Source organism: Bos taurus, chromosome 22 (genome assembly GCF_002263795.3).
Source record: "Bos taurus isolate L1 Dominette 01449 registration number 42190680 breed Hereford chromosome 22, ARS-UCD2.0, whole genome shotgun sequence".
Classification (NCBI taxonomy): domain Eukaryota; kingdom Metazoa; phylum Chordata; class Mammalia; order Artiodactyla; family Bovidae; genus Bos; species Bos taurus.
Window position 1 is genome coordinate 50,697,709 of NC_037349.1, and position 12,855 is coordinate 50,710,563.

The window sequence follows — 12,855 nt, forward strand, 5'->3', positions numbered from 1 at the left end:
AGACAAGCAGCTCTATAAGAACTAAAGGGGTGCCCCTATAGGACACCATCACTGCTGGTAGGAAGCTGGTATCCCCTCTCCACCTCTGCAAGTCTGGGTGCTCAGGGGCAGCGGCCCCCAGGGTGTTCCCTCCCCAGTTTCTGCTGTGCATGCGCACTCCGTCCTGTCTGAATAACCACACACTTGATGCACTTCCAGGTTTAATAAGCCACATCCTCAGTTGAGCCTGGGGTGAAACGTGAGACCGACTGTGAGTGTGGTGTTTGTTGTCAGTAGGCGGGCCTGGGGCTGCAGAACCATCATCCCACCACCAGTCCTCATGCACGAGCTCAGCACAGCCCTACTCCAGTGCACACTCCAAAGATGGCCTAGGCTGCCAGATGGCAATGTGACATTTACCAGAGAGGAAGCAGGCAGTGGGACACTGAGATAGCTGCTAGCCCAGCAGAAGCAGGCAGACGTACGACCATCGGGGAGGGAGGCTGGTCCAGGCCCACACTGCTCATCTGGAGCTCGTGTGGCCCACTGTGGAAGTTGCAGGGCTGCTTAGCATACGGGCAGGATGAAGCTCCTCTGGTCCCGGGTAAAGATGGGAAGTGGGGAGGCTGCAGGGCACAATGGGGCTGCTCTGCACTAGCTGCTTAGTTTGTCCCTGTGACTGGCAGGGCACAGATGCACAACCCCATGGGCACTTAGGCAGTGGGGGTGGGAAGTCACCCCTGAGACTCACCCTCTTTCAGGTACCCAGCTTCCTTCCGGGAGGGATTAGGTGGATGAGTATGATGCTTGGGAAAAGAACTTACACAGCCCGACTCCCACCTGGAGAAGTCAAAGGAGGTGGGTGTTTGGTGCCTCCATGTCTGGAGGGTGCCAGCTGCCCCCTGTCTTATACTAAATGGACAGCTAAGTAGCCACAGAATATAAGGCTGTGTCCAGGCCAGGATTCCCTGGCTCCCTGCCAGCAAAGCAAAAGCAAAGAAATACAGCAACCTCAAGGTTCAGGGGAAAACAGACCTGCCTGAAAAGCCTCAGAGGTGATCAACCTCAGGATTCCTCTCAGGGACAAATCTCTACAGGATCACATCCCGGGGGATGGGAGGAAGAACAGGAAGAAGCCAAGACAGAAAATGGACTGTTGGCCTCCCCAACCGCAGAAGCTTCTGAGCTGACCCCTGAAAGGAGGAGGAGGTCTTCTCTCCTTAAGGCACCCAGATCAGGGTAGAGGCAAATTCTTTACTGGCCCAATGCCTGGGGCTGCTGAAGGCAAGGCCAAGGGCAGTGGAGGCCCAGCCCTGCGACACTGGGGTACACCCTGCCCCCAAACCCATCCCTTCTGCCATCGTCCCTGGGGTCTGGGCAGCAACAGGACTCAGTGTGGGAGCCAGGAGACCCGGTGATACCCGTGGAGACCCCTCTGCTGGCTTCCCTTATTCTCTGTGGGTTTTGAGAGGTTCATTTGCTGCTGTTTCCCTGAAAATGACAGAAGAGAAGAGGAGTTATTCCATGGACAGTACAACAGTCTACTTATGGGGGCTGAGCTGGGCTCAGTAAGGCCACACTATAACCTAGATCTCTCTGCTGAACTTCCACAGCCCTCACTGTGGTGGGAAGGAGTCCCACCTTTCACCTGCAGGCTTATTCTTCCTCCTGCTTCTCCACTTTGTGCATGGTGCTCCCATCCTTCACGAGTTGCCAGGGACAGAAACCTGTGCATTGGCAGGCCTCCTAACTGGCCTTGTGCCCTCTCTATTGGATAGGGTGTTTCAAGTCCCTCCACGCCTTCATGTTTGACCTCAGACGTCACAGCCTTGTCTATCCTTCCAATATGTCACCCTTGTTCTTGCCTCCGGGCGTTGTTCTGTCCATTCTCTTTGCTTGGTACACCGCCTTGCCTTTGCTCTCTGTTTAGGTGTCTGACTTGGAAGACACCTGCTCTGACAGCCCTCACCTCTGCACTGCTGCCCGCCCTTCCTTTAAATCTCTAGCTCCCCCTCTGAGCAGGGCCTGGGTTGTTCTTCTCTGGACCCAGTGGGGACCCTGCCATGCGGTAGGAGCTCAGAGATCACCTGAATGAATGCTCTAACTAGTGACTTCATGTTTTACACATGAGGAGCTGATCCTGAGGAGGCCAGTCGGGGCACTAAGGACAGAGGGTCCTGCCTTTCCAACTGAGGGGCTTACAGTGGAGTGGAATCCTACAGACTTGCCACTTCATCTCTGAAATTGTGACAATAATACCATCTGCCCCACAGGTTACTGAACAGGTTATGGATGGCTATAAAGATATCAGTGTCATGAAGCCTGAGGTCTATTGCAGGCCCTGGAATGTGCTGCGAATGCCACTAAGCTGGTGGACTACCTTGAGAACTCCCTTTCCCTGTCCTCAGCTCAGGAGTGGCTTCTGCCTACTAAGCGCATGGAGTAGAAATCAGAATAGATTTACTCACCAGGAAGGGAAATGCGTGGAGCCATCAGGTGTGGATCCGTTCTGGCCGCCCAGACCTGGGGGCAGGAACACATCCAGAAATGCAACAGGCTGGCGGTGGGTATCCGAGCAGTTATCAGCCCAGGTCAGAGGTACTGTTTGCTGGACAGAGTAGTGGAAGCCCTAAGGGACTAGTGGTATTGTCTGATGGGGGGTTCAAAGGAATTTATACGTTATGGGTGGACTGGTGGGGTTTTCGGTGTGAAATGAATGTTGACATGGGTCAGGGGTACAGCATTAAGTTGTGATGAGGTTCTCAAGGGATCAGTGGTAATCTGGGGGGGATTCGGGAGAGCCCAAAGGTACACTCTATGGCGGAGGGGGTGTGGCCGGCCCACGGAAGCTGGTGGGGAGTCTCACCTGGGCGGTGATACAGCCCGGTCACCGTACTCCCGTAGAACCCCCACGCCAGCTGGATGCTCAGGAGACTTAACACCAACCAAAACAGCAGCAGCTTGAAGAGAGTCACGCGCATGTCTTGCGCCTCCCACTCCCGAAGGAACTCGCTGCCGAGGGCGCCCAGCGCGCCCAGCACCGTGGCCGGTAGAGCCTGCAAGGACTGCCCAGACCAAGGTTCCGCCATGACTGGCCGGCGCCTCACCCGGGGGACTGTCACTGTTGTCCCCACTGCGCAAGCGTCTGGTCTTCCGGGCCCAGGTCCTCTAGTGCGCACGCGTAAACCTAAGCAAGGCGCGTCTACCTCGCTTGCGCGAAGAGTTGGCAGTTTGGGGCGGAGTATCAAAACCGCGCACGCGCACCTAGCCCCACCCTACTAACTTAAAGGATGAGTGACTAGAAGGGTATAAAATAGCAACCAGGTCTTTTATAGCCCCGGAGTTCCCGTGATGCCCCACGCGGCTGCAATGATTGGTTAAGCGCCTTGCCTTTAGGGTGTGGACGCGCTCCTGAGCAATCGTGGCTGAGCAGGGAGTGCGCGCGCGTGCGCGGGGCCGCGACTGGGCCCGGCTCGAGCCCGCTGGGCACGCGGGGGCGCGCACGTCGCTCCCCGCCCTCCCGCCGCCGTCGCCGCCCGCTCTTGGTTTCTCGCGCTCCCCGCCCGTCGCTCTCCGTCGGTTGTCTCGTTAGTCAGCCGCCGCCTCCTCAACCACCCGCCGTAGTCCTCGAGCTTGCGACTCGAGGACAAGCGTCCTCAGCGCGGAGAGGCCGGACTCGGAGTCGTCGCCTGAGGTGAGTGAGACGGTTCCCTCCTAGCGCCGCGGCGCCGCGGGCCCGCCCGCCCGGCACTCTTCCGGCCGCCCGCCGGCCGCCGCCCCGCCGCGGCCGCGCCCCACCTGCTGCTCTTGGCCGGCAGCACCAGCACCAGGACCCTGGCCCCTGACCCCGACTCCAGGCCGGGGACCCAGGCCCGGCTTCCCAAAGCGGCGGCCCCGCCCGCGCAGTCCCCGGAAGCGCGCCCCGCGGCCTCCCGCGCCCCTTCCCCCGCCCGGCCAGGCCTGCTAGAGCCCAAGCCGCCCGCCCGCGGTCCCCGTCGCTTCCTCTCTCTCGGCCGAGCCGGCAGGGCGGGGGCTCTGAGCCGGGCCCCACGACCCGCCCGGCAGCCGGCCCCTGTGAAGCGCGCGTGGCTGTCGGAGTTGAAATGGGAAAGAAACTCTTTACAACTCCATTTTGGCTTTTGCATTTAATATGAAACATGAATCACCGTTTTATACTGCATGAAGTCCAGTTATGTTTTGGGTATTTTCTTTTTTAATGCAGTATTCTTTGAAATTTTGTAAGTAAAGCATAGTGTTGAAATCTTAGAGGTTAGGATTCTTCGGTATTGAAGGGAATTTTCCGGTTGAAAGGAACATTTTTTTTCATGATTTAAACTCTGTGGGATCACAATAAAGTAATAATTTGCTTAGTCTAAGTTGCTACCTTGATTAGGAATCAGCTAAACATCTGTGCTTAGTTACCTATTAGATCCAGTTACAAGTTCATTAAATGGCACTATTTGCAGTCAGTTTGGTCAAAACCATGTTTAGTAGTTTATAATGGAAAATTGGCATTCTTTCTACCTGGAGTTTGTTCACTCGTGTTTCTTAATAGTCCTGATTTAACATTTTTACCTCTGTTGGTAACTCGTTTGACTCTTTCTGTGTTTTAAGTCTTTTTAAATAAATCTTTCTTGCAGGTGTGTAATGGGATTATATTCCTGCCAGATCTGAAGGGGGGAAAATACTTTAAAAAAAATTCTTTTAAATGTTGTTTGTGGTGAGAATTTTTCTGCCACTTAGTGTCGCACACCCAGATGTGTAATGTTTATGTACCATTGCTTGATTGTCACTTTAGACATGGCTCAATTGCGAGAGATGTTGTTTTGAGCATTTGGCACAAGTGACATTGTTTGGACTGAAATACAAGATTAGTTCTTAATTGTAAAGGACAATTAAGAAAGATCTCTTTTGATAAATTGCCTTAGGTAGTTGTTTTTGTTTTGTTTTTTTTTTTTTAGAGCACTGGTGGGTGGCTCTTGGAGACATAAAATGTGTAAGATTAAAAACAAACAAAAATATATATAACATGGAATTTGGTTTTAGTCAACGTCTAGCCCTAGATATATAGCCTCTGTTCTCATAAAAATCCATACTAGAGGCAAGAAGAGATTAGGAATCCACTAATTTTTTTCATTGATCAAGAATTTTAGACCTGAAAGCAATCTTCAGGACTTGTATTCCCAACCTTATTTGCAGATGGGAAGCTGAGTCCCAGAGACTTCAGTAAATTTCCCACAGTTGTATGTCTAGTCAGGTGCCAGCCAGAACTATTTCTCTGTAAGATCTTCTCCATGTCCTCCCAAACAGCTTGCTTAGAGTCAGCTAAAAGTCAGGACTTTCAGCTTATTCCAGTGCTTCTCCTTTTATGTATTGCTGTTTTTTTTTTTTTTTTTTTTTAATGTATTGAGAGAATCTAAAAGTTTTTTCAAGCAAAGTTCAGTTCTTTAGCTTTTCCTCTCCTTTCTGTAATTTGGATGGTCCTATAGCAGTTGATTGAAATAGGTAAATGAATATACAGGGTCTCTGCCTGGTGTAGTTTCTGGTTTTAGATGTTATGGCCTTTTCGAGGGACCCAACTTATTCCAGAGGCAGGACCAGGCTCCCCTGTTCCAAATCCAATGTAATTATGCCCTGGTAAGTTCTAATAGGCAACTGTGGGCTCTTGATTTGAGGTGGGATGGGGAGAAAAAGCATATATCAAGAATATAGTTTCATATGTATGTGGTAGTGGTTTTGCTGGAGTGTTTTCAGCCCTGATTCCTTGTTTGTCAGTTAACTCTTTTTAAAAGTTTAACCTGGGAGACTTCCCTGGTGGTTCAGAGTTAAGACTGCAGATCCAGTGCAGAGGGCACAGGTTCAATTCCTGGTCAGTGAATTAAGATCCCAGATGTTTCATGGTGTGGCAGAAAAAAGTTTAACCTGGCTATGTGGGGGTGTAAGTTATTAGGAGAGTAAAAACATAGATCTTCAGGTGTTTCTTGTTCAGAGGGTGGAGTCCAGGCAGTGACTCGAGGAGGTGGGTTGCTACTTTGTCTTGGAGCTGAGAGATTTATGTTAACTTTGCCAGAAGAAAGACTGATATTTTCAACTTTTAAGAGCACTAATTTGGATTTGCTGGGCTTCTATAGATAGCACCTCAGATTTAATTGCATTGTGGCTGGTAGTGATAATTTTAAACGGGATTGAACATAATCAGTGGATTTTATCACATATTTGTAGTTTAAAAGGGAATTAAAAAGAGAAAAAAGGAATTAAGGGAATTTCTTCTTCCCTTACCACTTAGTTTATACCTTTATGTTTGCGCTTTGACATTAATGTAACCAAATTTTAAACTTGTGTTAATGTATCTTCCTATAGTCTGCTCTCTGGGGACATGCTCACTGTTAAATACTTGTGAGATTAATAAATTAAAATTTTCAAGACAGTTTGAAGTTAGTAATTACTGTAAAATTCCTATTTCAAGTGACTCATTTTTAATCTGTGGTGCTGTAGTATTAAATAAGGGCCTTGTATACTCATAATTATGGTAGTCATGTGACCAAAAATCAGATAGACATCGAAGCTGCTCATTCTGAGTGTTGGTCTGAGTTTATTGGTGCTTCCTCCACATGATTCGAAAACATTTTTATAGCAAATAATCATCAAAAACATGAGATACTCTTAAATCTGAGCCAGTTTGTAGTTGATAGCAGAATGAGGTTTTTTTTTTTTAAGAGGATGAGTAAAGTAAATGTGCTTAAGCATATTTATAATAGCATCTTAATATTCCAGGAAAGGGAAAGAGAACACAAACAGCCAGTGAAATAAGTTTGCAGTGTAGTGAAGGGAAAAGTAGGAGGTAAAATGAAATTAGAGAGGTGGGCAGGGACCACATCATGTAGGATCTTTTAGGACATGGGACGTTTTTGGATTTTTTATTTTAATCATCAGATTTTTTTTAAAAAATGAGGATGATGATACGATCCTACATTAAACAGTTAGAATCATTCACCAAGAGCAGGGGATATGTCTGAATCCACTCTGCCTTCAAAACAGTAAACTAATACTGCTCATTTCTGACAAAAGTATCAGAAGGATTTCATATTATTAATGTCTTTAGCCTAATAACTTCAACCTATGATTTTGAAGCCATTGGCTTTTGGACAGTTGTCTTTTAGCCTGCAATGTCTCTGTAATGCCTGTATTAAAAAGGAAATGTAATTTGATAAAGCAGGTCATTCAGATGTTCATGGTAGGCTGGGTGGTAGGCATACAGGTGTTCAGTGTAAAATTCTTTTACCTGTGCTGTGTGTTGATAATGCTGTGTGTTGCATGTCTATAATTTTGGAAATTTTACATAAAATTCATCTGCTTTTGATTTTAACTTTCAAAAGGGCAACATTATAACATTCAGAAAATAAGGTTGATACTGTGCATTTTGTTGAGTGAAAGAGGCCAAAACATTTAAAAGTGGTCACTTTCATGGTATGTCGATTAAAATTAAATTCTGCATTTATTCCTCCTCTGGATTCTGAATTACTTACCAGGTCTTTGTGCAAACCCGTTTTACATCTTGTGCTTTGTTTTTCTCCCCCATGAAATGAATAGACATAATTCCTGATTTCGTTTTATTTTGTGTGTGTTTTTATAGTGCCTTTCATCTGAGAAGTCAGGGCACTTTGTAGAACTTCTGCCATACAGGCCGTGGGTCTTGCAGCACATTTGTAAGGTATGTAAATAACTTTCATTCCTCTTTCTCCATGGAAGAGAAATTATTATGTATTACATATTAACGTAAGTTCTAGGGAAATGTCGGTGCAGTACTGTTTTGATTTTCTTTTCCACCAACCTTGAGATCTTTATCTTACTCCATAACTTTCCCCTCTGGTCTCATTTCCCTATGTCTCTCCATACAATACTCCTATAACTTCGTTTTTCTCTTCTGTTCTACCAGTGTTTCTTCCTTAGTTGACAGTATATTTTCTAACCTCTTAATCTTTAAGATGTGTTTACTGCATTTTACACATACTTCTCTCACTTCTGTTTCACTCTCATCTTAATTTCTTTTTTTAATGTCTTTACGTTTTCATTTTTTCTATAGTTTGGTCACCTTACACACATCTTACCACAGCCTGTGCTATGGGTATGTCTGATTGTCAATAAAAAATAATTCAGTCAGAGAATGAAGATTGGAGGATAATTCTTCCTCTTGCCAGAGGAGTCAGCAGTAGTACTGGTTTGAGTGGGAGCGGTGTTAATAGCAGGTGTAACAGCCCACTCTGGGGCTATTCAGGTATTTTAAACTGATTACAAATAAAGGAAATAGAATCATCTAATTTAATTGATACCAAGTATCCTGATTTGGTACTATTTTGACTACCTTTTCTTGTTCTCCTTGGGTCGGAGGGAACTCTATATATAAAGAAGAGAGCTGTTAAGAGGATGAATATTCTCTTTTGGTGAGATGGGCTACCTGGCAGGGAAGTCACATAATGGTAATGGTTTGGGTTGGCTTTGAACTTCTTAGCATGGTAAGAGGAATGGCCAAGCTAGCTTGTCATTTTTCATTCATTGAAGAAATAGTTCCTCAATAGCTACTATGTGCCAGCAGTCTTGGGACACATTTGAAGAAAACAAAGGCGGTCCCTGCCCTCAGATAGTTTTTTCTTTCTTTTATATTGTCTTCTTTATTCCTAAAAACATTAACATTTTGAATCATTTCATCTGCTTTTCTCAGTATCACTGATGATAAAGTAGAAAGCACATCCAGGGTTAATGGTCACAAAAACATTAGTAGCACTGCCCATTTGTATTCTAGTAGGGAATACTGATGACCTATGGCAAGAGATTAGCCAGTGCAACTGCTGGACATAGGATGACAGCTAGACTAGCACTGCTCGGCATGATGCTCTGTTGCAGTCCCATGAGGCTTGAAATTTCTCCTTTCAGCAGATTTGAGTGATGCTTTAAAGTGGTTTGATTGATGGCCTCTTTTTAAAAAAGGACACACTATGTTTCAGGGTTTTCTCAGTTCAGTTTTTACATTATTGAGTTAAAAACAAAAGTAAAGTTATGCTTTTGCTCTGTAGGTTTGCTTAAATCAGAATTTTTTTTTTTAAAACTGGGAAGGCTGATGGCCCTATAATTACAAAAGAATTCTGCCAAAGATGACCTGCCTGCCTGTCTAGCTAGCTATCCATCTGTCTTTAAGCAGATTATTTAATTTCTTTGAAACTCAGGACCTACATCTGTGAAATGAAGATTCCCTTTCATAGGAATTTTAGATGAAATAATATGTGAAGAGCATAGTGCTCAATACATGTTAATTTTCTCCGTTGGTGGAAATACTTGTTCTAACTCTGGTAGATTCTTCAGGTGTATTTTTCTTCTAGGATATCAGTGCATTGAATTTATATAGTGACTGTTTGCTTTCAGAATGATGAGGATTTTGATAGGAAGCTTAGTTATATGAATTTCTTTACTGCTGCCTGACCGTATAGGAGAAGCACATGTTTGTTGTTGTCTTTTGTTTAACTGTAGGAGTTGGTATGTTGGACTAAGGTTTCACCATCATTTTTATACATGTTAACTGACATCGTGAATAATAGTTTGGTAAACATGAGACCATGTTAATCACAAGTTGTCTAGATTCATTCTTGGGTTGTAGTAGTGATTCTGCCTTTATCTGACGATGTAATCATTTAGTTTTACGCTTAAGCATCAGTAAATAGTAGCAGCAGAGATGGCACTCTCCAAGAAATGGACAGAAAAGTAGATCCATGGGGTGGAGATTTTTTTCTATTACTTGCTGCCACTGCCTTTTATAACTGAAGGGGTTTTGAACAATATCTAATCCATGCCAACTCATACACATTCATGTGTCTAATTGTAGCTGAAGAATCTTCAATCACAAAGTATTTATTTATCCTGTAGGAACTATATGCAAACTTCATTTATCTTTCAGACTTACTCTTCAGAAGTATTATTTTCCATTAATTAAGTGTTCTCACTTTGCATCCTTACCATAGTCCCTAAGGCTGCTGCTGCTACTGCTAAGTCGCTTCAGTCGTGTCCGACTCTGTGCAACCCCAGAGATGGCAGCCCACCAGGCTTCCCCGTCCCTGGGATTCTCCAGGCAAGAACACTGGAGTGGGTTGCCATTTCCTTCTCCAATGCATGAAAGTGAAAAGTGAAAGTGAAGTCACTCAGTCTGTCCGACTCCTAGCAACCCCATGGACTGCAGCCTACCAGGCTCCTCCATCCATGGGATTTTTCAGGCAAGAGTACTGGAGTGGGGTGCCATTGCCTTCTCCGGGAAGACAGTATAAAGGGCCTTAAAAAATAGAATCATCATATGACCCAGAAATGTCACTTCTGGGTTAATACCCCAAAGAATTAAAAGCAGAGTCTTGAGATATTTGTACAGGTGTGTTCACAGTAGCATTATTCATAGGAGCTGAAACAGGGAAGCAGCACAAGTGTCTTCTAGCCAGTGAATGGATAAGCAAACTATGCTATATACATACAATGGAGTATTATTTAGCCTTAAAATGAAAGGAAATTCTGCAGTGTGCTACAACATAGATGAACCTTGAGAACATGCTAACTGAAATAAGCCAGTCACAAAAAGACAAATACTATATGATTCCACTTATATGAGGTACTTAGAGTAGTCAAAACCATAGAGACAAAGTGGAATGGTGGTTGCCGAGGGTTGGGGAGGGGTGAAGAATAGTCGAGTAGGGGAGGGCAGTTAATGTGCAGTGGGTATAGTTTTAGACTACAAGATGGAGAGTTAGTGGATACACTGTGGTGATGGTTGTGCAACATTATGACAGTATTTAATACCACTTAACTGTACGCTGAAAAATGGTTAGGATAGTAAACTTTGTGCAGTCCTTCTCTCAGACTTCGGGCTTCTGTTGGAGCTTTAAAGGTATTTTAGGGCAAGCGGGTTGGTAAAGTGTGGATATTCAGTGCAGAGCAGAAGGGGTTGAGCTTGAAAACAACAAGCCTTTCTCACATCTCAGCCTCCCAAGGTTCTCACTTCAGAGAAAACCTTTGTACCTGTTTCCTGTATATAAACCAAGTAACTGTTTTATATGTATCCTTCTAGTCATACTCTGTCCCTTTTTTATATAAAGACTAATGCACATCCCACTGTTATACATCTGTTCTTTCCCCTTAACAATATGTCTTGGTAATTATTTGACAAGATAGTTGAAAGTATACATTGTGGAAAATAGTTTGGCAGTTCCTTAAATAGCTAAATATAGAATTACTGTGAGACCCAGCAATTCCATTCCTAGGTATATACCTAAAAGAATTGAAAACAGGTACACAAATGCTTGTACATAAATGTTCATAGCAGTCCTATTCAAATAGCCAAAGAGTGGAAATAATCCAAATGTGCGTCAACAGGTGAATGGGTAAACAGTGTACATACATACAATGGAATATTCTTAGCTATTTTTTAAAAATGAGGCACTGATACATGCTGTAGTATGGATAAACCTTGAAAGCATTATGCTAAGTAAAAGAAATCAGACACACAAGGCCACATATTGTATGATTTCATTTATATGAAGTGTCTAGAATAGGTAAATCCGTAGAGACAGAAAGCAAATTGGTGGCTGTAAGGTGTTGAGGGGAGGGGAAACTGAGGAGTGACTGCTTAATGAGTATGGGATTTTCTTTGGTGGTGATGAAAATGAACATGTTTTGGAATTTGGTAGAATTGGTGGTTGCACAATATTGCAGATATACTAAACATTACTGAATGATGCACTTTTAGAAAGTTAACTTTATACTATGTGAATTTCACCTCAACTAAAAAAATTGTTAAAATATATGTTGAGGCCTGATCCTGAAGAGTTTTCAGTTTGTTAGTTGTGGAAACTTGAGAAGAACAGTGATTTTTGGGCCAAAATGCAGTGTGCCTGGCTATGCAGTGTCATTGCTGAAACATCTGAGCAGGCCATGAGCAGCTTGGGGCTCTTGCTTCATTTTCCTCTGTGTGTCATTTCTCAAGTCAGGCACTGTCTTGGGGACAATGTCAGTGGAGAATTAGGTTGCACAAAGTCCAATTCTGATTCTGTGCATTTATTTAAAGTTCACCCTGAAATATTTACATTTTGAAGTCAGTGATACAATGATCCTATTAGGAAGCCAGGAGGTATGTTCTCTCCCAGTATTTCTTGGCCCCCTACCCTGCAAAGAATTTAAATCTGGGATGATTCCTTGTTGGCAGTGTTTCGGAGGCTTTGTCATTCTCCTCTGCTTATGTACCTTCGGCCTGCTGCTTTTGGTCTCCAAGGTCCCTTGAACTGATATTGACCCTTGGCAACTGCTTGATCAGGATGGCTAAATAATACTGATAGTACTAGGCTCAAGCTCATTCTGAGCAAATGGACAGATGGTAGTTTGGGCCTCCTTGCCACCCAGTTTCCAGTGTAGTTCATAAATGCATTTGTTTTCAGTTTACTTCCCCAAGTAGTTACTGGTGTTTCCAGTGTGCTCAGCACAGTCCTAGATATGGGTGAACCAGATTGTTGATAAGACAATTTCTGCTCATTGCATTGAAACATAGTTTCTTCCTTTGACTTAAGGAAGAAGTTTGTATTATATTCATTTGTATGTGTATTTTAACAAAAAGACCAAAACAGCAGTGTGGAGAAGGGAGTGCTTATTATGAAAATCTACACTTGTTTTCAGCCAGGTTTATTCTTTGAAGAAAAATCTGATTCTAGTTTGGTTGTTACTTTTAGGACTATCTGAAGGAAAGCCTGTATTTTGACTTTTATTTTCAGTTTTATAGCTCTGATAGCTTTGCTTCAGGAGAGTGCATTGCAGGGCATCCTGTAAACATTCATTTGTGTGTGTTTAAGGACAGGA

General features: G+C 44.2%; 2 protein-coding genes across 2 annotated transcripts in view; one reads left to right on the forward strand and one right to left on the reverse strand.

The window, feature by feature from the left end:
• Positions 1-188: 188 nt before the first annotated feature.
• On the reverse strand, positions 189-3,072 carry TCTA (T cell leukemia translocation altered). Its single transcript, NM_001034789.2, is given in 3 exon segments — positions 189-1,470; positions 2,448-2,502; positions 2,846-3,072. Coding segments are annotated over 3 exon segments (321 nt in total). The 5' UTR covers positions 3,069-3,072; the 3' UTR covers positions 189-1,427.
• Positions 3,073-3,517: 445 nt separating this feature from the next.
• RHOA (ras homolog family member A) overlaps positions 3,518-12,855 on the forward strand; it is a 49,908-nt gene continuing 40,570 nt past the window's right edge. Inside the window, 2 exon segments of the mRNA NM_176645.3 lie at positions 3,518-3,673; positions 7,613-7,690. The gene's annotated coding sequence lies outside the window, so the exon portion shown is untranslated.